This window comes from Phyllopteryx taeniolatus, chromosome 9, assembly GCF_024500385.1.
Source record: "Phyllopteryx taeniolatus isolate TA_2022b chromosome 9, UOR_Ptae_1.2, whole genome shotgun sequence".
Taxonomy (NCBI): domain Eukaryota; kingdom Metazoa; phylum Chordata; class Actinopteri; order Syngnathiformes; family Syngnathidae; genus Phyllopteryx; species Phyllopteryx taeniolatus.
Window position 1 is genome coordinate 1569444 of NC_084510.1, and position 27658 is coordinate 1597101.

The 27658-nt window shown below is 41.6% G+C and overlaps 2 protein-coding genes across 10 annotated transcripts in view; both read right to left on the minus strand.

Moving 5' to 3' along the window:
• LOC133483173 (dihydropyridine-sensitive L-type skeletal muscle calcium channel subunit alpha-1-like) overlaps window positions 1-5370 on the minus strand; it is a 43647-nt gene extending 38277 nt beyond the window's left edge. For 5 of the 7 annotated variants that reach the window (XR_009790045.1, XR_009790046.1, XM_061783951.1 and 2 more), the window contains exons 1-2: window positions 5066-5370; window positions 4669-4774 (exon numbers count right to left, since the gene is read on the minus strand). Coding sequence is in view for 3 of the 7 variants with exons in the window: in XM_061783951.1 (XP_061639935.1) it covers window positions 4669-4774; window positions 5066-5253 (294 nt within the window). In the remaining 4 variants the exon portion in view is untranslated. Of the gene's footprint in view, window positions 1-4668; window positions 4775-5065 lie in introns of those variants that run through there. The other 2 variants (XM_061783950.1, XM_061783952.1) reach the window with 2 other exon arrangements.
• A 1520-nt stretch (window positions 5371-6890) lies between these two features.
• Window positions 6891-27179, minus strand: optc (opticin). 3 transcript variants are annotated; one of them, XM_061785934.1, is made up of 8 exons: window positions 27033-27179; window positions 25278-25305; window positions 24737-24958; window positions 23112-23268; window positions 22832-22990; window positions 22546-22748; window positions 13379-13474; window positions 6891-10217 (listed from the first exon to the last, which is right to left on the minus strand). In XM_061785934.1, exons 3-8 carry the CDS (start codon window positions 24938-24940, stop codon window positions 10050-10052), a joined length of 987 nt encoding a protein of 328 aa, XP_061641918.1. In that variant the 5' UTR covers window positions 24941-24958; window positions 25278-25305; window positions 27033-27179; the 3' UTR covers window positions 6891-10049. The 3 variants fall into 3 exon arrangements, with proteins under 3 accessions (XP_061641918.1, XP_061641917.1, XP_061641919.1); XM_061785933.1 differs by lacking the exon at window positions 25278-25305; XM_061785935.1 differs by lacking the exons at window positions 13379-13474; window positions 25278-25305.
• Between the last annotated feature and the right edge of the window lie 479 nt (window positions 27180-27658).

Consider the following 27658-nt stretch of genomic DNA (forward strand, 5'->3'; position numbering starts at 1 on the left):
GCACTCAGCCATAACCCATTGCAGGGCAGTGCCGAGGCGACACTTCTTCATAAAAGTTACACTAAACACTTATGGTAATAATAGTTTCCCCAAACTGGTTTGTTATTTCAGGTTGTGATAATGTACGTATGTCCGAGGGTCAATTTCCCTGGATAAGATCTTTACTGTATGTTTTTTGACACTACAAACACACAGCTTTTATTTTAGCACTTCAGTTTCTTGGCAGTGAGGATTTGCATATTAGCTAGATATTTAGTTCAATACGAAACATTTAGATTTAACATTTAATAGTTAAATTCAATATTTCTATTTAGATTGACAGATTGATATTGAAGATTTATGTTTATATCCATTCATCCAGTTTCTGTACCGCTTGTAGGGTGGCAGGCGTGTTGGGACTCTGGGGGAGAGGCGGGGTACACCCTGAAGTGATCACCAGCTAATTGTAGGGCACATATAAACAAACAACCATTCACACTTACATCCACACCAACGTGCAATTTAGAGTCGCCAATTAACCTAAAATGCATGTTTTTGGAATGTGGGAGGAAACTGGAGAACCTGGAGAAAACCCACGCAGACACGGGGAGAACATGCAAACTCCACACAGGCGAGGCCGGATTTGAACACGGGTCCTCAGAACTGTGAGGCAGATGTGCTAACCAGTCATTCACCGTTAGATATATATAACATTTTCATCTATCCATCAATTTTCCGAAAAGATTATCCTCACTCGGGTCGACGGTGAGCTGGAGCCTATTACAGCTGACAATCGCAGATTAAATGTTTTCATATAAGATTCATAATTAGATATATATTTAACATTTACATTCAAGTTTCTATTTAGATATACTGTAAATTTAACATTTAGATTGAGTGTATATATTTACATTTACATTCAACATTTAGTTTAAGATTTATATTTAGCTATATTTTCAACAGTTGGATTTAAGTTTTAGGCGTAACATTTAATATTTGGAGTTCACTATTTAAGATGACAAATATTGTTGTAAATGTGCAGAAAATCGACCCTCGAAAATTCACACCAGTTTTTCAAGCACTGTTTGAAGCTAAATGTGACAAAATGGCACCCCATAATGGTACTGTTAGGGATTTCAACCATTTTTCAAAATTCTGACATAAAAAATCATGATTCACAGCCTATGTGCATCTGCGTGCATTGAGGTCAATTTAAAAATAATGGGCACTGGGTTATAAAATGACAAAGTTGCAACATTTGTACTCTGAATATACCACGAAAACGATAAATTGAAAAATGTTTCGCTGAAATATTCATTGAAATTAAATGAGGAGAGACCAAGATGATGAGATATAACCACATGATATGATAAACTATTAATCTCATCTTGACAACATTGTAAATATTATACTATCCAGTATTATTTGCTTTGGGATCAATCTAGTATTTACCGACCTATTCTGAACTAACTATTATAACCATAAATTGCATTGAGGATTGCACTGCTCTTGAGTTGATTTACAATATCCGCTGCCTTTGTTTTATGTTGCTTATCTCACTTGTTTTCAATTGTCTATATTCTAGTCACTTACAAACCCACACTGTATTGGAATGTTTTTATGGCCTCTCCCCTTTCAGTGAAGACAAGCACTCTCTGCTTTTACACTGCTAGCGTGATACCAGTCTATTTTAGATACATAACACACTGACTGACTTATCCCACTGCCCTTCACGGGGATAAAGCAGTTACATGAGCCCATGGGTGTCCTTGTATACTTGTCCTTCCATGCTAATGAATCAAAGTAAATGTACTCATTTTGTTGCAGCTTTTGGGGATCTTTTGGCTGACTTGATTTTGTCAGACAGGTTCTATTTAAGTGATTCCTTGATTGAACAGGTTTTGAGGTAACGGGGCTTGGGTGTGGTCAGTGAAAATGAACTCAGCTTTCCAAATAAATGTGATTAGCCACTGTTAATTCATGATTTAACAGGGGTGAGGTAGCTTTGAATACTTTTTCCCCTCCTCTTAATAAATAAAATCACCATTTAAAAACTGAATTGTATGTTTAATTGTGTTATCTTTGTCTGATATTTAGATTTGTTTGATGCTCTTAAACATTAAAGTCGGTAAACTCTTCAAAAAAAAGTAAGAATTAGATATAAAATACTAAATACTAAATTACTTTTTCCACAACACCGTATAAACACAGATAATGACTCCTACAATGAATAACCCAAAATTTGATATCCTTTCGATAAATATTGTATGTGATGCAGTAATCGATTAGTGTGTACTTATTAATGGTGAAATGATTGATTTAGTCAAGTAAGAATGCTGTTCTTTTGTACTTTAACAGAAGAAAAGAGATTCTATGTGGATCCCATTTTACATCATTTTTGCAGCACAGCCAATTCAGGTCCATCACTAAGTTAAAATCATTTAAAGGACTTTATTGACACGAGTAAACTGTGAAATTTTATGGATACTAGAGTCTAGACCCAGAGTCTAGTAATCTCATCTAGTGAGTTTTCATTGCGTGAAACTGTGGTGTGAAATGAACAATTATTGCTAAACTATTGTTGTTGTCGTTACAAATATAGTTACATAAAAACTAAAATAAAAATGTCAATGTATAAATATGCTGTATGTAATAAAGATAGAGATTGAATGAAATCCATGTTGTCTGTGTGGACAATAAATACAACAGAAACAGGAAAAGGCTTTCCAGGTGACGTAAAATGTTAGTACTGAAACCAGTATTAATTATCTTCTTTAAGTAAGTGTAAGGTGAAAGGACAATTTGAAAATCTCGTATATCATTAATTACTGCTATGTTCTGTGTTCAGGGTAATGTAATGTTATCCACCTTGTCATACATTTTCTTACTGTTCTATTTGCGGTCACAGGGAAGCTGAGGCCTATCCCAGCTGACCTAGGGCAAGAGGCAGGGTAGACCTTGGAATGATCACCAGCCATAGGACACATTCCACTGACACTCATATCTTTGGGCAAATATGAGAGTACCCACAAAAGCACAGGGAGAACATGTAAACATCTAAAAACTAAACATAAGAGCCCCAGGTCCAAGCCGATATTACCAACCATAACCTTCATGCTGTGAGGCATTTATTTTAAGGGTTCAAAATTATTTGGTTGTGATGATGACAATGGCATGACACAGGTGGAACGAAACTTAAAAAAAAGATGTGTTTGAAGACTCCATCAATCCATTTTCTATTCCACGTTTCATGTTCAGAGCAGTGTGGGAAACTCGAGCCTATTCTCTCTGATTTTGGGCAAAAGGTGAACTACACCCTGGACTGTTTACCAGTTAATGACAGGGCACATACAGAGAAAGATAACCATTCACATACACATTCAAACTGTCAGCGAGTGGGAACAGAAACCTTTCCACTTGTGCAGAAGTCATTTAAGTGAACCGCTGCACCATCAGTGGCACTCAGTGACCGAGGATGAGGATACTTATAACAATGAGATTTTATTTGGTACTGTGGACGACAGCATGTCCACTTCAGAGTTCAGAGGTTGTGGGATTGACTCCGAGCTCTGGCCTTCCTGTGTGGAGTTTGCATCTTGTCCTGGTGCTATCAGGGGTTTTCTCCGGGTAATTCGGTTTCCTCCCACATTCGAAAAACAATGCATGTTAATTGAAGACTCTAAATCAGTGGTTCTCAACTGTTGTCACATTTTTCTATTGTCGCTGAGTCGCGACCAACATTTTTTTTTAAAAATCTAAATTAAGAACAATAAAGAAAATGTATTGTTAAAAAATAGCCTTAGAAAATATACATGCATCCATTTTCTTCCACTTATCAGAGGTCGGGTCGCAAGGGCAGCAGCTTAAGCCCGGACTTCCCTCTCCCCAGCCACTTCGTCCAGCTCTTCCGGGGGATACCGAGGCATTCCGGCCAGCGGGGAAACAGCGCGTCCCCGGGGCCTCCTCCCGGTGGGACGCGCCAGGAACACTTCACCAGTCCGGGGGGCATCCTAACCAGAAGCCTGAGCCACCTCATCAGGCTCCTCTCGATGCGGAGGAGCAGCGACTCAACTCTTTGTTTCAATGTGCCCTGCGATTGGCTGGCGACCAGTCCAGGGTGTACCCCACCTCGCGTCTGAAGTTGGCTGGGATAAGCTCCAGCTCACCTGAAACCCTTACAAGGATAAGCGCAATAGAAACTGAATGGATGGATTTTATCTCTCATCTGAATCCAATTCTATTCACAGAGGGAAACTGTTTCAGTCATAAACAGTTTTCTGATGAAATACAACTCTGTCTCTGCCTTTCTGTCTTAACAAGTAAGAGGGGATGTACCCTTATCATACAGTATACGTCGTCTATGTTATATTGAAAGCTGAGCAAACGTCTTTTAATTCCTTGATCTAGAATGGTCACCCAGCCACTTGCACATACTGAATTGTGACAATTTATGGAACCAGGAGTCTAACAGCCCAATGAATGATTATCATGTAAATCAAAATTGAGTTCAGGGTTAAGAAGGAGATTAAACCTATCCCAACTGACTGAGCAAAACGGTAGACCAAACTACCTAAAAATTTGATGTTTCTTCAGCTACTCAAAAAACAAAATTGTGACTGTTTGAAAAAACAGTAAATGCACATTGATGTAACAAGCACACACAAAAAACACACAATCATTCCGACTCACCAGATTGCTGTTGGTGATGTTGCTGTCTTCCTCTGGCATGGGTAAGTACACAGCCAGGGCCACACAGTTAGCAAAAATGGCCAGTAGGATAATGATTTCAAAAGGTCTGAAAGTCATTTATAGGAAAATGCCAACTGTAATAGTTTTTATTAATGACTATGAATCAGGTCTTTTCTGATTGTTATTGTACTCTGAACTTTGTTTTTGGTGTCGTAAGGAAAAATATTATTTTCTTACAAAATAAGCTTCCAAAAATTTCTCCTCACAGTCTTTAGTTTACACAAAAATTAATGATTAGCAATTAAAGATCACCAATGAAAATTGCATTCCAAAATTTTACTTATCCAACTACATGTCATCATATCTTTTTGAACTATTTGCCTTTCAATGAGGATACTTCCACTCCACAATACTTATGCAAGCCCGTCGGAAGGGATTCCTGAGTGTCAAGAAGAGGAGAGAGCGTGCAGGCCTGGGATTGCCTCCTGTGGCCATCAGTTTCTTTAACTTCTCCTTCTGTTTTCTCTTCAGAGTTTCTTCATCCATGATGAAGGACGATAACGGGGCGCTGTTACTGTCTGCCATTGCAACAATTTAGTATTTACTTAAAACTAAAAGTGATATTCTCCAAGTTCATGCAGTGTTCCCACTCATCTTCATGAGTCTGGGGAATAGCGCTCCCCTCTACTTGTACAGGACTGCTTGACTGAACAGCTGTTGGTCTAGAGAATAAATATAGACAATGAACTTGGCAGTGGTAGCATGGGGTGACAGGACATATGTACAGATATAGTCTGGTGGGAGGTTATTGTTTGGAAGTGTCTATCTTTGACAGAGATGAAACTACTAGGTTCAAAGTTCTACAATAAAAAATAAATGTGCCACATGGCTCCAGTGCCTTCCTTGGCATCCTGCAAACCCAAATTCCAATGAAGTTGAGACATTGTGTAAAACATAAACAAAAACAGAATACAACGATTTCCAAATCCATTTCAACCTATATTCAATTGAATGCACTACAGAGTCAATACATTTCATTTTCAAACTGATGAACATCATAGTTTTTTTGCAAATATTTCCTCATTTTGAATTTAATGCCTGCAACACCCATCCATCCAGACATTATCTGAGCCGCTTCTCCTCACTAGGGTCGCGGGCATGCTGGAGCCTATCCCAGCTGTCATCGGGCAGGAGGCGGGGTACACCCTGAACTGGTTGCCAGCCAATCACAGGGCACATAGAAACAAACAACCATTCGCACTCACAGTCATGCCTACGGGCAATTTAGAGTCTCCAATTAATGCATGTTTTTGGGATGTGGGAGGAAACCGGAGTGCCCGGAGAAAACCCACGCAGGCACGGGGAGAACATGCAAACTCCACACAGGCGGGGACGGGGATTGAACCCCGCACCTCAGAACTGTGAGGCTGACGCTCTAACCAATCGTCCACCGTGCCGCCTTGCCTGCAACACGTTCCCAAAAAAAAAGGCTACGACAGGGCAACAACAGCTGAACTGGTTAATTAGAAATAGGTGAGTGACATGATTAGGTATAAATGGAGCATCCCCGGAAGGCTCATTTGTTCACAAGGAATGATGGGGTGAGTTTCACCACTTTTTTGAACAACTGCGTGAGACAATAGTCCAACAGTTTAAGAACGTTTTCAATGTACAATCGCAAGGAATTGAGTTATTTCAATATCTACGGTCTTTATTTTCATCAAAAGATTCAAGGGATCTGTAGAAATCTCTGCATGTAAGCGGGAAGCTTGAAAAGCAACATTGAATGCCGGTGACCTTCGATACCTCACGCAGCCCAACAAACACCGGCATCATTGTGTAAAGGATATTGCCACGAGGGCTCAGGAACACTTCAGAAAACCATTATCACTTAACACTATTCTAATTAGACAAAATAGACTACACAGGAGGATAGCCGTTTTGCTTAGCCATCAAGCGCACATTAAGCCTCAGAAACAAGACCAAGTGGGGTTGTTGGGACAGTTCTGAGGGACGGCCTTGGATGGCTGCATCAGAGGTGTTAGTCCTCAGATAGCTGCACCACAGTAATGTGAGACTCAAACTGCTGCAACTCAGAAGCTAGACTGCTCAAATGGATTCCATATACATTCGCATTCATGACACATTATAGATGTAGTTTGCATAATTATGTGCCATTATATTTACTCACAAATCATAAGAGAAATGCAGAAGGTGACAAATTGAAGGTTAAGATGTCTTTATTCATTTCAAACAATCAACTAATCGAATGGTGTTACAGATATGATGCAGCCACTTTAAACTAGTAACATATTTGGAACAGATTAAAAGATAAGCTTCACTACAAATCCCAATTCCCATAAATTTGGGACATTGTGTAAAACGTAATGAAAACAGAGTACAATGATTTGCAAATCCTTTTCAACGTATACACAACTGAATACACTTCAAATACAAGCTCCCACTTTAAACTAGTAACTGAACAAAAATATAAACGCAACACTTTTGTTTTTGCTCCCATTTTACCTGAGCTGGTCTCAAAGATCTAAACCTTTTTTCTTCATACACAAACGGCCATTTCCCTCAAATATTGTTCAAATATTGTTCAAATATTGATTCTAAATCTGTGTTAGTGAGCATTTCTCCTTTGTTGAGATAATCCATCTCACCTCACGGGTGTGGCATATCAAGATGCTGATTAGACAGCATGATTATTGCACAGGTGTGCCTTAGGGTGGCCACAATAAAAGGCCATTCTGAAATGTGCAGTTTTGCTTTATTGTGGGGGTCTGGGGGGGTCAGAAAACCAGTCCGTATCTGGTGTGACCACCATTTGCCTCACGCAGTGCAACATATCTCCTTTGGATAGAGTTGATCAGGTTGTTGATTGTGGCCTGTGGAATGTTGGTCCACTCCTCTTCAATGGCTGCGCGAAGTTGCTGGATGTTGGCAGGAACTGGAACACACTGTCTTATCCGCCGATCCAGAGCATCCCAAACATGCTCAATGGGTGACATGTCCGGGGTGTATGCTGGCCATGCAAGAACTGGGATGTTTTCGGCTTCCAGGAATTGTGTACAGATCCTTGCAACATGGGGCCCTGGATTATCATGCTGCAACATGAGGTGATGGTCGTGGATGAATGGCACAACAATGGGCCTCAGGATCTTGTCACGGTATCTCTGTGCATTCAAAATGCCATCAATAAAATGCACATGTGCTCGTTGCCCATAACATACGCCTGCCGATACCATAACCCCACCGCCACCATGGGCCACTCGATCCACAACGTTGACATCAGCACACCGCCCAAACGACGCCACACACACTATCTGCCTTCTGCCCTTAACAGTGAATACCGGGATTCATCCGTGAAGAGAACACCTCTCCAACGTGCCAGACGCCATCGAATGTGAGCATTCGCCCACTCAAGTTGGTTACGACGACGAACTACAGTCAGGTCGAGACCCCGATGAGGACGACGAGCATGCAGGTGAGCTTCCCTGAGACAGTTTCTGAGAGTTTGTGCAGTAATTCTTTATGCAAACCGATTGTTGCAGCAGCTGTCCGGGTGGCTGGTCTCAGACGATCTTGGAGGTGAACATGCTGGATGTGGAGGTCCTGGGCTGGTGTGGTTACACGTGGTCTGCGGTTGTGAGGCCGGCTGAATGTACTGCCAAATTGTCTGAAACGCCTTTGGAGACGGCTTATGGTAGAGAAATTAACATTTGATTCACTCGCAACAGCTCTGGTGGACATTCCTGACAGATTTGTAAACAATATTTGAGGGAAATGTGTATGTAGAAAAAGTTTTAGATCTTGGAGTCCAGCTCACGAAAAATGGGAGCAAAAACAAAAGTGCTGCATTTATATTTTTGTTCAGTGTATATGGAACAGATTAAAAGATAACCTTAACTACAAACCCCAATTCCAATGAAGTTGGGACATTATGTAAAACATAACAAAAAGTGTCATAATTGGGTGAAAAAGGAGCATCCCCGAAAGGCTCAGTTGTTCACAAGCAATGATGGGGTGGGGTTCATCACTTTGTGAACAATTGTGGGAGCAAATAGTCCAACAGTCGAAGAACAACTTTTCTTTTTTAACTTTGCAGTTCAAAAATCAGCATCTGTTTTGGTATGGGGGTGTGTTAGCATCCATGGCATGGGTAACATGCACATCTGTGAAGGCACCATTAATACTGGAAGGTACATACAGGTTTTGGAGCAACATATCATTAGCCTAATAGAATAATTGCCCAAGTAATTTTTTGAACATTTTTGGGAAACCAGAATAAACACAACTAATTCAACAAGCAAGAAGAGTCCAGTTGCCACGATTCAACCTTTGCAGTTTATCATGACCTGGATGACTGAGAATCTAAACCAACATATAGAAAAAACATAATTTTTTTCAGAAAAAAAAAACTGTTATTTTTTTATTGAAATCATGACAATTAGTTAAAAATGACTTAGCCAATTATACTATTAGGCTAACAATATGCTGCCATTGAAGCAACGTCTTTTTCAGGGATGTCCCTGCTTAATTCAGAAAGAAAATGCCAAGCCACATTCTGCACGTTACAACAGCGTGGCTTTGTAGTAGAAGAGTGCAAGTACTAGACTGGCCTGCCAGCAGTCCAGACCTGTCTCACATTGAAAATGCGTATTGGATTATGAAGAGCAAAATACGACAATTGAGAGGCCAGACTGTTAAATAACTAAAGTTGTACATCAAGCAAGAATGGGAAAGAGGATTGAACCCCGGTCCTCAGAACTGTGAGGCTGACGCTCTAACCAGTCGGCCACCATGCCGCCAGATTTACAACTAGATCAAAAAAATAATAATAATTAAAAAAGAGAAAAACTGCTAAGTGATAATTATTATTTGTATAACATCAAGAGTTAATTGCTTGAAGGGTTTCTTATGGCTATTAACCAAGGAATAAACAGTGGTGTTCTTCTAAAGGTCACATGGCACATTGTCAGCTGCAACAGACAGAGTCAGTCGATATCCATCCATCTATTCTCTGTACCGCTTATCCTCACGAGGGTCGCGGTTGTGCTGGAGCCTATCCCAGATCATTTTGGGGAGAGGCGGAGTACACCTTGAACTGGTCGCCTGACAAACAACCATTCACACCCACATTCACACCTATGGACAATTTAGTCTCCAGTTAACCTTTATGTTTTTGGAATGTGGGAGAAAACTGGAGTACCCGAAAAAACCCATGAGGCACATCAGTCAATCTCAAATATCAATAACCAACTACATCCACAGCCAACTGTATTATGATATTTAGGACTTACAAACACTCTTTATCAATTTTCACATACAAATGAAAGTGATGTTGTTTTTTTTTTCTTTTTTAATGGTAAATATCAATGACTTCCTACAGGCAGGCGTGGCAGGCAGACATAGGCCTGAGGAAACAGATTCATGTCCAAAGGATTGCCATCCAGACGGATGTCCTCCAGGTTGCGCCGAATGAAGTAACGGTCGTGGCTGTCGCAGAAGGTGTCTTCATGCAGGGACTGGATGTTGTTGCCCTAATTGGAATTAACAAAGCGTAGTTATTGTTTTCGTGCATTTAAAAGTGTAGTTGTAACTGTGTCTTCCCTTGATTGGCTTGTGATCTGTCCAGGCCAGAGCCACCTGGCTTATTAAGCAATACAGCGCTGCCTGAGATGTTCGAGAGATGAGCCGTCTTTGGGCCAATTTTTTTTGCTTTGACTTGCGAGCAAGAATTTGCTCAACTAAAGAACTAAACTCAACTCACTTCACAGCAAGCAGCAGTTTGGGAGATTGTGAATGATTCTTCCCCCCCAAAAAATTAGGCTTTAAGCTGTTTATTGCCAGTACTGTTAGAAATTTACTGTCAAACTAAACAGACAAACTAAATAGAGAGAAATACACAGTGTGGCGTTAAACAAACTACATAGTTTTGGATTATGCCTGGATCAGACTACAAGACAAATTTGGTCTTTCACGATGGCACTATTTCAGACTACTGCCATAAAATCTTGCTGTTTCTCGGTCAGACAGTGGCAGCACAACACGGCATTGATTATATCATCGTATCCCGTCTTTCACGATCACTGGGCTTCATCTTGTCAAATCAAACATTGCCGGGGAGACAGGACCAGAAAACACAGCGACCGGATATACCCATTACCATGGCGACAATAACAATGGATTGCGGCAATGTGTTTGGAAAAAAGAACCAAAAAAGGGAGAAAAAAATGTATGGCGTCATCACCGGGTGCTTGGGAGATGAGTTTTGGGCTATCCATTCAAGGAGCGCTTGAGCTAAATTCACGTAATTTTAATACGGCTCGTAAGCAGGCAGCATAACTTCATGAAGCCTATAATGCTAGCACTCAAATTTGCACGTAAACATTCTGGCGTTCTGTTGAATCATGTTCTTAACCTTTGGTAAACATTGGTTTGTGCGCGAGAATAAATGGTGACAACAGCGAGCATGGGAGTCGATGCCCCGTCACAATACGCAACCCTATTGGTTGACGTCAATGTGCACTGTCGGAGAGTTGTCGTTCATATGTCTCACTACATGGAAGATTTCCCAAAAAATCAAACATGCTAGACTGTTCATTTTGGCGTCGTCGGGCAATTGTAGGGCCAAATCGTTGGTCATGGATTATGTCCCACTACCAGAAGTTTTGTTGTTCCTGCCAAAATGTGTCAGGTGCGATCTGAGGAAACAAATCGAGCTAATAACAGCGCTAAAATCCAGTACTCTGATCTAGGCATTATGTAAGTCCCTTTAACTTAATGCTAGCAAACTATGCAAAATGCCATACACAGGCCAACGAATAACATGGGTGTCACTATTATAACCCTTTACGCAATGGATATTTTGAACATAAATGATGCAGCAACACATGGAGGCAGACAATGTAATAATACTCAAAAGCATACAGTAAGTTCTTTATCTGCTCCGAAAACGCCTAATACAACTAGAGTTTGGCGGGGAGCATGGGGCAGCTTGGTGGGGCCAGTGGACCGCCCTGGGATCCCTCGGTGTGGGACCTGTCCCATCCGCCGAACCCGCCTCTCAATTGATTGGGTGGTCCTCAGCCTCCGCGGTGCAGGCACAGCAATAACAGGACACCTCTGGCAGTCATTGTGCATGTGAAACGGTGTCTATTCACTTGCATGTGGACTCAGGCACACAGCCCTGGGACTTTTTCGCTGGGTGTGGGGCCACTGACTTATTGTGACAAATTAATCCATGAATATTCGAATAGCTTGGGTCTTCCCTCACTCACACTCTGGTCTCATAGATGTTTTTTAAATTTACATAGCCACTCCCACCACACTTCAGTTGTACAGCGGGGTTCATAACCCTTGCCCTGCATGCTTATTCACCTGTCCATGATGAGCACAGAAGTCCAATAACAGAACACCGCTCGGGTTCTGATTGGGGGGGCCGTTCCTCCCAATTACGCCCTTCCAGGTCTCACTGTCATTGCCCACGTGAGCATTGAAGTCCCCCAGCAGAACGATGGAGTCTCCAGCGGGAGCGCTCTCCAGCACCCCTTCCAAGGACTCCAAATCGGTGGGTACTCTGAAGTGCTATTTGGTGCGTAGGCACAAACAACCGTCAGGACCCGTCCCCCTACCCGAAGGCAGATGGAGGCTACCCTCTCGTCCACTGGGGTGAACCCCAATGTACAGGCGCCAAGCCGGGGGGCAATAAGTATACCCACACCTGCTCGGCGCCTCTCACCGTGGGCAACTCCAGACTGGAAAAGAGTCCAACCCCTCTCGAGAGGACTGGTACCAGAGCTCAAGCTGTGTGTGGAGGCGAGCCCGACTATATCTATTCGGAACTTCTCAACCTCACACACCAGCTCAGTCTCCTTCCCTGCCAGAGAGGTGACATTCCATGTACCTAGAACCAGCTTCTGTAGCCAAGATCCCTGCCTTCGGCCACCGCCCACCTCACACTACACCCGGCCCCTATGGCCCCTCCTACAGGTGGTGAGCCCTTGGGAATATATTTTTTTGTCACTGTTATTTATTCACTTACTTAATTGATTTTTGTTTTGTGGTAATGGTTGTGGTTTGTAGTTTAGATTTTAAGACTTTCTTTGTAATTTGTTAAGCATGTAAATTAGATGACGTTATCTTATGAATTAAAAACAGGGGTAAAGACAATGCAAGTAAATTTTTTGTAAGCATATGTAAATCGTTGATGATTGTTTTGCCTAAATCATTTTGTGATGCTGGCCACCTCTTTTAAAATCGCTGACATGCTCTGTTGAAAAAAATCATGCAATTCTACCCCTAAAATGAAAATATTAATAAATGTAACTCATCCAGTATTTGGTTCAATTCTTTGTTTTTTTGAAAATACAAAAAAATGACTTGGTCCATTATTTTTTTCTGCAGTTGAAATTGCAGTAAAATATACAGTTCGTATCATGAAGTGATACTATGTATGAGTGCAATGCAGGGTGAGTAAGGGCCAGTGAGAGAAAGAGGGTGGGAGTAATCAGGGGCAATCACATTAATATAATTCTTCTCCAATTTTACATCCCCTCACAATATGCTGTGGGAATCGATTAAGAATCAGTTAAGGTTTGAGGTACACAGATAACAATCATACACAGTACAAACACAAGGTAAAAGTATATAATGATATATAACCTCAAAAATACCATGACACTTTTATACGTGTACTTACCTGCAGGTGTAACACTCTGAGACTCAATGGCAGCGGTGTTGGAATGTAATCCAGTTTATTATTAGATAGGTAGAGGAATTCCAGCTGACTCATATCCTGTGTAAAGGAGAAATACTCCCTTTATAACAACAATACAACAGTACAATATACAGTGGGTATGGAAAGTATTCAGATCCCTGTAAATTTTTCACTCTTTGTTATATTGCAGCCATTGCTAAAATCATTTAGGTTCATTTGTTTCCCTCATTACTGTACACACAGCACCCCATATTGACAGGAAAAAAAACGAATTGTTGAAATTTCTGCAGATTTATTCAAAAAGAAAAACTGAAATATCACACAGCCTGTGTCTGATTATACTGATTTGACTTCTTTAGGAAAGCCACACACCTGTCTATATAAGACCTTACAGCTCACAGTGCATGTCAGAGCAAATGAGAATCATGAGGTCAAAGGAACTGCCTGAAGAGCTCCGAGACAGGATTGTGGCAATGCACAGATCTGGCCAAGGTTACAAAAAAAAATTCTGCTGCACTTAAGGTTCCTAAGAGCACAATGACCTCCATAATCCTTAAATGGACGACGCTTGGGATGACCAGAACCCTGCCAAACTGAGGAATCAGGGCAGAAGAGCCTTGGGGAGAGAGGTAAGGAAGAACCCAAAGATCACTGTGGCTGAGCTCCAGAGATGCAGTCGGGAGATGGGAGAAAGTTCTAGGAAGTCAACCATCATTGCAGCCCTCCACCAGTCGGGGCTTTATGTCAGAGTGGCCCGACGGAAGCCTCTCCTCAGTGCAAGACACATGAAAGCGTGCATGGAGTTTGCTAAAAAAAAAAAAAAAACACACCTGAAGGACCAAGATGGTGAGAAATAAGATTCTCTGGTCTAATGAGACCAAGATAGAACTTTATGGCCTTAATTCTAACAGGTATGTGTGGAGAAAACCAGGCACTGCCCATCACCTGTCCAATACAGTCCCAACAGTGAAGCATGGTGGTGGCAGCAACATGCTGTGGGTGTGTTTTTCAGCTGCAGGGACAGGGAGACTGGTTGCAATCGAAGTCAAAGATGAATGGACGAAAACCTTCTCCAGCGTGCTCAGGACCTCAAACTGGGCCGAAGGTTCACCTTCCAACAAGAAAATGACCCTAAGCACACAGCTAAAATAACGGAGTGGCTTCAGAACAACTCTGTGACTGTTTTTGAATGGCCCAGCCAGAGCCCTGACTTAAACCCAATTGAGCATCTCTGGAGAGACCTGAAAATGGCTGTCCACTAACATTCACCATCCAAGAGTACAATACATTAAATACATTAAAGCAACTATATTTTTCAACATAATTCCTGTGGTTCAGAGACGTGCGGTCAGGGGAGGCAGGTGAGGCTCTGATTGATCATCAAGAGAAAATAATAAAAAATGATTCCATAAAATTATTTACCTTTCTGGTTGAGTGATTTATATGAATTTTCTTTTGGAATCTAACAATTATTTCATAGTAAAAATTGCTGGTGTGACTTTCCTCTTCAAATAGATGGACGAGACACAAATGAGGACCAGGAGCAGGCAGCCTCATCTACAGAGTGTGCAATCTTCCTTTCGGCTTGTCCCTTCAGGGGTCGCCACAGCGTGTCATCCTTTTCTATGTAAGTCTATCTCCTGCATCCTCCTCTTGAACACCAACTGCCCTAATGTCTTCCCTCACGACATCCATCAACCTTCTCTTTGGTCTTCCACTAGCTCTCTTGCCTCCATCATCCTTCTGCCAATATACTCACTATTTCTCCTCTGGACGTGTCCAAACCATCAAAGTCTGCTCTCTCTAACTTTGTCTCCAAAACGTTGAACCTTGGCTGTCCCTCTGATGCGCTCATTACTAAATGCATTCAACCTGGTCACTCCGAGAGCGAACCTCAACATCTTCATTTCCGCCACCTCCAGCTCTGCTTCCTGTTGTCTCTTCAGTGCCACTGTCTCTAATCCGTACATCATGGCTGGCATCACCATTGTCTTATAAACTTTGCCCTTCATCCTCGCAGAGACTCTTCTGTCACATAACACACCTGACACTTCCTCCACCCGTCCCAACCTGCTTGGACCCGTTTCTTCACTTCCTGACCACACTCACCATTGCTGTGGACGTTTGACCCCAAGTATTTAAAGTCCTCCACCCTTGCTATCTTTTCTTCCCTTAGCCTCACTCTTCCCCCACCACCCCTCTCATTCATGCACATATATTCTGTCTTACTTCGGCTAATCTTCATTCCTCTGCGTCCCACTGCATGCCTCCATTTTTCTAACTGTTCCTCCACCTGCTCCTTGCTTTCACTGCAGATCACAATGTCATCTGCAAACATCATGGTCCACGGGGATTCCAGTCCAACCTCATCTGTCAGCCTATCCATCACCACTGCAAACAGGAAGGGGCTCAGGGCTGATCCCTGATGCAGTCCCACGTCCAACTTAAATTCGTCTGTCACCTACAGCACACCTCACCACTGTTCTGTTGCCCTCGTACATGTCCTGTATTATTCTAACATACTTCTCTGCCACTCCAAACTTCTGCATGCAGTACCACAGTTCCTCTCTGGGTACTCTGTCATAGGCTTTCTCTAGATCAACAAAGACACAATGTAGCTCCTTCTGACCTTCTCTGTACTTTTCCATCAACATCCTCAAGGCAAACAATGCATCTGTGGTACTCTTTCTAGGCATGAAACCACACTGTTGCTCGCAAATACTCACTTCTGTCCTGAGTCAAGCCTCCACTACTCTTTCACATAACTTCATTGTGTGGCTCATCCACTTTATTCCTCTATAGTTCCCACAGCTCTGCACATCACCCTTGTCCTTGAGCACCAGCACACTTTTCCTCCATTCCTCAGGCATCTTCTCACGCGCTAGAATTCTATTGAACAAGCTGGTCAAAAACTCCACAGCCACCTCTCCTAGATGCTTCCATACCTCCACAGTAATGTCATCAGGACCAACTTCCGGGTCCACCACACTCTTCTCCTCTCCCTTCTCTCTCATTTTCCTCATCAACTCCTAGAAGTATTCTTTCCATCTATCTAGCACACTACTGGCACCAGTCAACATATTTCCATTTCTACCCTTAATCACCCTAACATGCTGCACATCCTTCCCATTTCTATCCCTCTGTCTGGCCAACCTGTATAGATCATTTTCTCCTTCTTTAGTGTCCAACCTGGCATACATGTTATCATATGCCTTTTGTTTGGCCTTGGCCACCTCTACCTTTGCCCTATGTCGCATCTCAATGTATTCCTTTCGCCTCACCTCGGTCCTCTCAGTGTCCCATTTCTTCTTAGCTAACCTGTTTCCTTGTATGATTTCCTGTACTGTGATGTTCCACCACCAAGTCTCCTTCTCTCCTTTCCTGCCAGAAGATACACCAAGTACTCTCCTGCCTGCCTCTCTGATCACCTTGGCTGCAGTGGCTCAGCTCTGCCATTGTCTTCTCAATCTTCCTCTCCACCACGAGTCATTTTACACACCACCATCCGATGCTGTCTATCCATACTCTCCCCTATCACTACCTTACAGTCGGTAACCTCCTTCAGATTACATCGTCTGCACAAGATGTAATCCACCTGAGTGCTTCTACCTCCGCTCTTCATCCTATGTTCCTGCCTCTTCTGGAGAAAAGTGTTCACTACAGCCATTTGCATCCTTGTTGCAAAGTCTACCACCATCTGTCCCTCCAAGTTCCTTTCCTGGATGCCGTACTTACCCATCACTTCTTCATCACTATTTCCTTCACCAACATGTCCATTACAATCTACACCAATCACGACTCTCTCTCTGTCTGGGATGTTCAGAAGTACTTCGTCTAGCTTCTTCCAGAATTTCTCTTTCACCTCTAGGTCACATCCTACCTGCTTTCCTCTTCTCTTTCTGCCAAAGAACACTTTTTCCACCTCTTCTTCTTCTTCGACTTCGACCCACAGTAGCTGAATTTCCACTGCCGCCCTGCAGGTTGACGGTGCAATATACTCACTAAAAAAGCAGAAATAGCACAGAGCAACAGCACTACCTATTGTTGAAAATATAATACTACCACAGAGAAGGCTATTGGCAAGTCCCTGGTCACCTCACCAATGTTTTTGATGACACTTTTAACATGTATTTTTATTTTCTATTGTCAGGCTTGTTTGTTTAATATTTTGTTAGATATTAAGTTTCGCCGATCGCATAAATCTTGACATACAGTAAAAGCACAACGAAAGGCATACTACTATTAGGCAAACATAGGCAGTTGCCTGGGCCCTGCAATTTCCAGGAACTCCCAAACATCTCCTAAATACTGACCAGTAAAATTTTCTTTGATTCAAAGCAGTTATTGTTGTTTTAGTCTTAATCCCCCCCTAACCCCTCCGCCCCCGAAAAACACATTAAAAAAGCTTTATCGATCATTATCGCTTTAGCTGTCACCCCACTGTTCCTCCCAAAATGGACTTGCCCATCTTCTAGTCCATCTATTATTCACTAAGACGAAACAAACTTGTTGGTGCATTTATTAGGAAATTAAGCGGTAGCTGCAGTCAGCATTCTAAAATTTTGCCACTGAACGACACAGCAACGATCGTGCATGGCCACACAGAGAGATTGAACAAAAACATATTTTATTCAGTTGATCAAGGAGGTGCCGCGAATAGGCAATTACAGCATTGTATTTGTGATTGGATTTATTGGCTGGGAATATCAGCACTAGCTGACTTTTTTTCAAGATCAAGGAAGGTCAAATATGGCGCATTTGAGTTGGCAGCCTGTTACGAGAGCACAACTAATTTTTCTATTTAATTTGTACTTTTCCACCCTTTTTTGCCATTCAATGTTCATTGTGCATTGTGTAAACCCGTTCTGGACAGTTTTTAGTGTTTTTGGCAGAGATATTCTTTGGAGTAGCGTATCGGCGCTTGCAGTTTTACATCTTCAAGGGCAGGATGTTTTCAACAGCCCCGTTTTTGTTGAGTGGAGAATGTCAGCGCTGTTGGACTGTCTGCAATAGTAAGCTACGGTTGCAAGGAGCTGCGACTGTGAGGAGCTTTGCCCCTCTCAATCCAAACGTGGAACCAAATGCGTCCCAGAGGTATGGGAGTGATGAGAGTCGGCACTAAAGTGAAGCGAGAGAGACGACTAAAAGACTTCTATCTTGCGACTATCTCATGTATACTAACAGCTTCAAAAAATGTTCAACAAGAGGGATAAAACTCTTCACCTCTTGTAGGCGAAGTGTCAGTGTAAAAAGAGCTATGGTGTAGTCTACTTTGATTGGAGAAGATTTTGTTTGATTATTTGTGATTGTATTATTATTTCATGTTTCGTGTACAGCGCTTTGGTATGAAAGTGCTACATAAATAAATTTGAGTTGAGTTGAGAGTTGAGTTTTTTTGCAATTTGTTTACAACGCTCACATACAACTTGAAGGATCGACACCACTTCAAACATATTCCTGGCCGGCATTAAAAACGAGCCTTAGGAACTTTTTAGAAGGAACAAGCTCGCTGAAGAGAAACATATGCACGACTCCCACGAATTACAACAACTAAATTAATCATAATGGTGAGTTGTATATTTCATCATGTTTTTACATTGGAGCCTCGTTTTTTTATGCCCCAAATTTCGTTGAATTTGTTTTCGCCAATTCATTTGATCATTTAGTCCCGCAATTTGTTGATTCACTCCGTTTTCGTTGGAAAAACAAAAAACAAAAAAATAATTTCGAGAAACGGCGCACCCACACGAAGTATCGAGTACGCGTGCCCAACAGTGCTGAGTCTAATCTCATTGAGTGAGTTTCACACTGCACCGTGTATATGAGCATTTATAGTACAGTAGTTTTTGTATCTTTGGTTACTGCCATCTATTCCACCATGTGTCCAACGAAACTTCCAAGTGCCAGCCCTTCAATGAAGAAGACACAAAACACGATCCAGTTAAAAAAATAAAAAAAAAGAACTAGTTGCAAAGTATGAGAATTGTGTACGGATTGCCAATCTCACCAGGATGTACGGGAAGGCCGCCTCAATGATAAGATAAAAAAATGAAATCAAGGAAGCTGATGTTGGAAAAGGGGTAATGTGTCTGACAAAGCAAAGATCCCAAGCAATTGAGGATGTGGAGAAGTTGTTACTTCTTCTTCTGTTACTTGTTACTTGCTCCAGCAAGACTTCTGACGATGACGAGAAAGTTTGATCGTATTACCACCATTTTGTCCAACTTGTATTGGCTCCCAGTTCACTTGAGATGAGAGTTTAAGGTCCCGTTACTTACTCAGAAAATATTACACGGATTAGCACCCTCTTATCTCGCTGAGTTGTACTGTATGTTCTGTCCCAAAACCTACGCTCGCAAAACGTAGGTTTTTGGTGACTCCAAGAGCCACCAACACCAACAACACATGTGTATGTGTTCACTGTGATGGGTTAAATGCAGAGAACAAATTTCGTGTGCATGCATGCATGTTCATGACAATAAAAGATGATTCTTCTTCTTCTTCTTCAGACAGAAGTCCGCAGGCTCTCGAGCATTTTCTATTCGGGCACCAGTGCTTTGAATGTCCTATCCATGGTGATTAGAGCTGCTATCTCAGTAGAAATGTTTAAATCCAAATTTAAGAATTATTTATACTTTTTGGCATTTCGTTAAAGTACATTTAGGCCTTTTTTACTGCTGCTTGTCCTAGCTCCTCCCCCCTCGTCTCCTGCTCGGAGAGAGGACGAGGTGACGTTCACTGACTCTTAGGCTGTGTGGCTCATCAACTTTATTCCTCTACAGTTGCCACAGCTCTGCACGTCACCTTTGTTCTTAAAAATGGGCACCAGTACACTTTTCCTCCATTCCTCAGGCATCTTCTTACGCACTATAATTCTATTGAAACAAGCTGGTCAAAAACTCCACAGCCACCTCTCCTAGATGCTTCCATACCTCCACAGGAATGTCATCAGGACCAACTGCCTTTCCATTTTTCATTCTCCTTAATGCCTTTCTAACTTCCCCCTTACTAATCATTGCCACTTCCTGGTCCACCACACTTGCCTCTTCTACTCTCCCTTCTCTATCATTTTCCTCATTCATCAACTCCTCGAAGTATTCTTTCCATCTATCTAGCACACTGCTGGCACCAGTCAACATATTTCCATCTCTATCCTTAATCACCCTAACCTGCTGCACATCCTTCCCATCTCTATCCCTCTGTCTGGCCAGCCTGTATAGATCCTCTTCTCCTTATTTAGTGTCCAACCTGGCATACATGTCATCATATGCCTTTTGTTTGGCCTTTGCCACCTCTACCTTTGCCCTGTGTCGCATCTCAATGTATTCCTTTCGCCTCTCCTCGGTCCTCTCAGTGTCCCACTTCTTCTTAGCTAACCTTTTTCCTTGTATGATTTCCTGTACTGTGAGGTTCCACCACCAAGTCTCCTTCTCTCCTTTCCTGCCAGAAGATACACCAAGTACTCTCCTGCCTGACACTCGTCCTGTCTCAGCTTCCACCACATGGTTCTCTTCTCTGCCTTTGTCTTCCTAATTTTTCTCCCCACCACCAGAGTCATCTTACACACCACCATCCTATGCTGTCTAGCCACACTCTCCCCTACCACTACCTTACAGTTGGTAACCTCCTTCAAATTACATCGTCTGCACAAGATGTAATCCACACGTGTGCTTCTACCTCCGCTCTTGTAGGTCACCCTATGTTCGTGCCTCTTCTGGAAAAAAGTGTTCACTACAGCCATTTGCATCCTTGTTGCAAAGTCTACCACCATCTGTCCCTCCAAGTTCCTTTCCTGGATGCCGTACTTACCCATCACTTCTTCATCACCCTTATTACCTTCACCAACATGTCCATTACAATCTGCACCAATTACGACTCTCTCTCTGTCTGGGATGCTCAGAACTACATCTAGCTCCTTCCAGAATTTCTCTTTCACCTCTAGGTCACATCCTACCTGTGGGGCATAGCCACTAATCACATTACACATAACACCCTCAATTTCAAATTTCAGCCTCATCACTCGATCTGATACTCTTTTCACCTCCAAGACATTCTTAGCCAACTCTTCTTTTAAAATAACCCTGACTCCATTTCTCTTCCCATCGACACCATGGTAAAATAATTTAAACCCTGCCCCTAAACTTCTAGCCTTACTGCCTTTCCACCTGGTCTCTTGGACACACAATATATCAACCTTTCTTCTAATCATCATGTCAACCAACTCCCGAGATTTTCCTGTCATAGTCCCAACATTCAAAGTCCCCGCATTCAGTTCTAGGCTCTGTGCTTTCCTCTTCTCTTTCTGCCAAAGAACACTTTTTCCACCTCTTCTTCTTCTTCGACTTCGACCCACAGTAGCTGAATTTCCAACGGCGCCCCGCAGGTTCACGCCGTCGGTGGCGGACGTTGTTAACCCAGGCCACGACTGATCCGGTATGGAATTCTTTGGATGAACGCTCATATTTGTTTGGCAAGGTTTTAAGCCGGATGCCCTTCCTGACGCAACCCTTTGCATTTATCCGGGCTTGGGACCGGCCTACAGTTTGCACTGATTTGTGCCCCCCACAGGGCTGCATTCAAATAATGCAGTATAAAGATGCAAAATATGAAATAATCACTCAAACTTACGATATTATATCATGAATACAGTATATGGGGTCTGTACAGGTTCTGACGGGGCCCAATGATCCTCTGCGCATTACTTTCGGGCCACCACTTAAAAAGGCTAAACGTCGGACCCTGCTTCGTTGTTTGCTAGAAAGTCTTGTGCAGACGTCATTTTGAAAAAAAATGTATGATTGCCTTTGGTGTGGGAGACTTCATAAAACTACCCAGTCCAGCAAGTACTTTAATTTTAATTTAATTTTGTCATCCTAAATAGCACAGGTCCTCAATTAAAAATAAAATGTCCAGTTGAGGGAGATTTCTTAAAGTTGGGTTCAGAACATCATAATGTACAGCGTGCAACTGTCAATGTTAGGGACTTCCTACTACATCTGCTAGATTTTATAGTAAGTGTTTATTGCCTTGAAGATTTATAAGCATTGTGTCACTTTGCAAACATGTTTAATTTTGTAACGAATTGTTGCATTTGACATGGGTGTGTCAAGTGTAAATATGATCTTTATGTTGAATAACCAAGTATCTACCTTGAAGGACTCTGAATGGATCCCTCGGCTGATCAGTCTGTTGTTTCGTAGATCAATGTGCTTCAAGGTAAGTGGAAGTTCTGGCAAGGCCTGCAGGTTGTTCTCAGCTAACAACAAGTCATGGAGCTGCTGTAGCGGGCGAAATACATCTTCATCCATTTCAGAAATCTGGTTTCCAGTGAGGTCAATAGACTGAAGCCTACCTGTAAATCAATACAACGAGAAAAAACTGTGTAATTGTATTAGCATTACAATAGATTTGGTTGTTGCCAAACTGGTTTCCCACTGAGGTTTATGAAGTCAGTGTTCTTGACATGTCGGATGCTGTTGAAACGTCCATAAAAATGGCTTGTGTCCTTGGGCAGGGGTGGTATCTGTTCCAGGCCTGTGTCGTCACAGTATACACTCCCTCCGATACATACACACAGAAGGCAGGTAGGCATTCCTGCACATATTAAGACTGCTTTAGAACAGAGCAAGTAGATAACTGGTAGCAGGTCAAGTATGGGTAAGTGCAGTGCATTGTTTGTCTTTAAATAAGCAGAGTGAGTGCTGTATTTACAAACCCAGTCCAGTCTCAGGTCCAAATAGGCCGGATCCTCTGAAGTCCAGTGTCACAGGAAATGGCGGCAAAGTAGGCAGGGTCACTTTTTCCTCATGGTGGTCAACTTTTGGGTGACTGCCGATTCGGTTGATATCTGCTGCTACAGTCTCTACTTCAATCTGTCAATCATGTGTAATTGTATTTAGTGATTTGTTAGTACGGTTAAATATTTTAAACTCTGGTTTAACGTGATTTCGTTGAAGTAAAAAGGTGGTTTTGCAATGTATTAAAAACAGTACCAGAAATAATATTGATTATTTATTTTTGTATTACATATTAAACAGTGGGTGGCGCGGTGGGCGACTGGATAGCACATCTGCCTCACAGTTCTGAGGACCGGGGTTCAAATCCCGGCCCCGCCTGTGTGGAGTTTGCATGTTCTCCCCGTGCCTTTGTGGGTTTTCGCCGGGCACTCCAGTTTCCTCCCACATCCCAAAAACATGCATGGTAGGTTGATTGAAGACTCTAAATTGCCCGTAGGTGTGAATGTGAGTGCAAATGGTTGTTTGTTTGTGCCCTGCGATTGGCTGGCGAGCAGTTCAGGGTGTACCCTGCCTCTTGCCCGAAGATAGCTGGGATAGGCTCCAGCACGCCCACAATACTAGTGAGGATAAGCGGTACAGAAAATGGATGGATGGATGGATGGATATTAAACAGTTGGGTATCTATTTAGATTGCTGGATGTACAGTATACGTCTGCCTACATACGAGGTGTCAGAAAGGTTTCAGGACTGGTGTCACAAAAACTTTATTTCAAATTCAAATACCAATACAAGCATGGAGAGGAAGACAAACAAAAGCCGACATTTGAAGCCTTAAACCTCAGAACTGTGAGCCAGACGTGCTAACCACTCACTTGCTACCAAAATATTAAAAGTATATAATTGTTGATTTCACTAATATTCATATTGTGATATATAAAAATTATTCAACTAATGAGTTGATGATAAAAATAATTCTAACAAATACATAAAACGAATGAATACATGTTAAAGGTCCCCTTATTTTGGCTATTTAGTCCTCCATAGAGTCACCCTCTAACATGGACTCAACATGGACATGTCAATTTCAGTTTTGTATCCACTTTGTCCATATTGGGCTAAGACCGCCCCCTTTCCTCTGATTGGTTGCCTCCGTGTAGGGCGCACGTGTTTGTGATGTCGATCGCGCTGGCTTGGGAACGGAGAGGTAGGCGGAGCTCTTCGCTACCGATGTAGATAAACTTCAGAAATTCGAATGACCTGATTTCAGGCCTCTCGGCAGAAAAACGTCTGGAACTCAGGAATTCGTGGATGATTTTAATTCCTATTTCACTTGTTTACTGAGGCACTGTAAAGCCAATATTACATCCCAAATACTAGAAAACGTTGGTTTGGCAAATTACGGGACCTTTAATAAACACGTTTTATGGGGGGAAATGTCAAAATTATTCCAACAAACATTATGGGATTCTTGGTAAAATAAATGCTTGGTCGGCCAGATTAAATAAGAGAGCAGCCCATATGTGGCCCTTGGGTCATACTCTGCTCCCCACACCCCACTCCACCGGTTAAGAATATAATTTTTGTATTGATAACATCCTCTTACCTCTTGGTCCTCATAATCATAATTGTCACCATAAATGTTGGGTTCCAGGTTGTCCCAGTCTGTTACACTGTTCAGGTCATAGTTCCCCAGGTCAAAACGATCATCATCTGATCCATCAAGTGGGGCCGTCAAGCCAGGGCAGGGACCCAGGAAGACCAGGGCCAAGGCAAAACCCACCATCAAAGATGTCAAAGACAGCCTCATCTCAAATTTGGAGATCACCTGCATGCATTACAAAGGTGTAAATATCGTAATGGGACTGTGTTTGCTTCTATAGTTAGGAACGGTATTAAATGAAAATTTAATAATTTGGTGATGTCCAATAACTAGAGACTTCTTGCAGTCAGTCATTCACTCCAAAAGAGTTTCTTCCAAGCATTACTAAAAATACATTTACAAGTGTATTTATTAACTTTGACCATATATTTTTGAACCCTCAAATATGGAGGCACTTCAATATGGCATTGAAGATAAAAGGCATATCTTCAATGCCATATTTTCACAAAACCTGTGAAATTAGGGTTGAATCTCTTCACTTCACCTCTGATCATTTTAGTCCAAATCCATTGCTGTTGAGGACAGAGAAAAATAATGAATATAAAAGTCCTTGTCCAAAGAGTGTCCAAATACATGTAGTTATTCATTCTTGTAGCACCGCCATTGTGAATAGCTTTGAAGAATATTTCCTTATAATTAACAACTTCATGAAAACTATATTTTTTTTTCTGCACTTGATTCAGTTCTGATTAATCAGCGGGATATTTATAGTGTTTACTTGTAGAACTGTTCAAAGCAGTACCTTTCTAGTTATGTTTTAATTTGTGAGCCAAAGGGGTATTTTTAGCTGTTTAGTCAGAATACCAGAGGAATGTTTACTTGGAAAGTGACATGAGCCTGTGAATGCTGGTTGACTGCAGGAGTAAAACAAATCTCTACTTGGCATACACCGACCAACCAGAACAATTAGCACACAAACTACAATGTCGTTTCAGATCCAGTACAAGAGCTGTATACTGTAAAATAATATTTTCCAGGATGCACTGTCAGGAAAGTATTTTTTAAAATACTTATTATCATTTCAGGTCGCAATTGACACGCCAAGACTGCACAGAACGCTGCAGAAGTTCTGTTTCCGCTCCAAGCTGACTCGCTCATGGCGCCGACCAAGCTCAGAGAGCGAATCATTTCATAACGGATTCAGTTCATTGCGTTCACTGAAAAGATTTAGTTTTTTTAACGAAACGTTCGCGAACGAAACAACACTACAATGCACATGTCGCAGTCACTTGATACGTTACTGAAAATAAGTCCGCAAACTAGCAAAAATGAGTAAAAAACAAACGTCTTCGGAGAGATTCTTTTCAAAAGGAAAAAGGCCACCTGAGGAGCCAGAAGAGACTTTTACCTCAAAGAAAAAGAAAGCTTCTTTTATCCATTATGTGTTATGGTGAGTTGTATTTTTCATGCATTTAACATTAGTTTTTAACTCAGTCGTGTTATTATTATTTTTTTGCTGTATATATATGCCACACGCTGTTTTAATAGTATTTTAATTATTTTTTTTTCTCTTTGTTTGAAATGTTTATAAGGTTTTTTTTCTTTGTTTTTAAATGCTTTTAATCATGTAAAGCACATTGAGGTACCTTATGTATGAAATGCGTTATATAAATAAATTTGCTTTGCTTTGCTTAGTGTGCTTGTTGTAGACTTGCACTGAATTTTAGTGAGAGCTGATTCTAACATTTTGATCTTTCAGTATGACACAATTTTTTTCTATATCTACAACAAATAATGCATTTGTTCAATTAATACATTTCTGGCAGTGTTAATCAAAACAGAGCAATATATTTTATAAAATCAATCTTAGTTGCTCCTGGATTGGATTACATGAGTCTCCAATTAGACAAAGTGTTTAGATGGGCTTTGTATGAGCGCATAGAGCCATTGAAGACAGTTACAACCAGAAGACTAAAATTGCTTAATATTCTTATATAATTTTTCATGTCAGCTCCACCACACCAGCTGGCAATGAGCAATCTTCGACAATGTATAATGTTTTGTCAAAGTACTTTTTATGCGGAAATACATTGAAAGTAGGGCAGGATTTAATCCTGTAAAATTTGCTCACAGTAAAATGATAAACATTCCAACACAGATTATATACTGTAAATCACCAGGGAAAAATAAATAAATGAAACACTGACATATACTGTATAAATGCTACAGTGTATTTATTCTTTAATTCCTGAAGTTTTCCATGGGGTACAATTAACTATAAGTAAAGTTCAGAACTTACTGTTTTTTCCCCCCGCTGTGTGACCTTGAAGTTTGGACCTTTAGTTCTTCAACTTTTATTGCTATATTTCCCTCTTCTACCCTTGGGGATTCCCAGACTGGTCCCAGAATTCAGACGGGTCTTGTTGTCTCCTTGGCCAGAGTTTTGCTTCTGAACAATGCGTCATTATGAAGGCATGGGGGAAGGGGGGTGACACAGCAGAATAAAAAGGGGGTTGTGCAGGTCATTTCAGTCAACGTGTACTCAGCTGTCAACATGTTCTCAACAATAGACACAGATGTAGGGACATTAAAAAAAACACACAAAAAACCCTTTACCATTCATCACATTGATGCACTCTGCAGTATTAACTTTAACTCCGACAGACAGACAGACAGACAAGATTCAAATGAGACTTAGGGTATGTTGAATTTTTTCTTGACCTGAGAGAAAAAAAAGACGCTTGATTGAATCTTACTTTCAAATAACTTTCAAAAATACTTTCAATGTCTATTTGAGTCTTCCTCAAACTTTAATCATTAATTAATCATGCAGTCAGCTGTCAACTTGAATTAAAAGGGACTAGCGGTACTTCATTTATGCCTGGATCAGACTACAAGACAAATTTGGTCTTTCACAATTGCCAG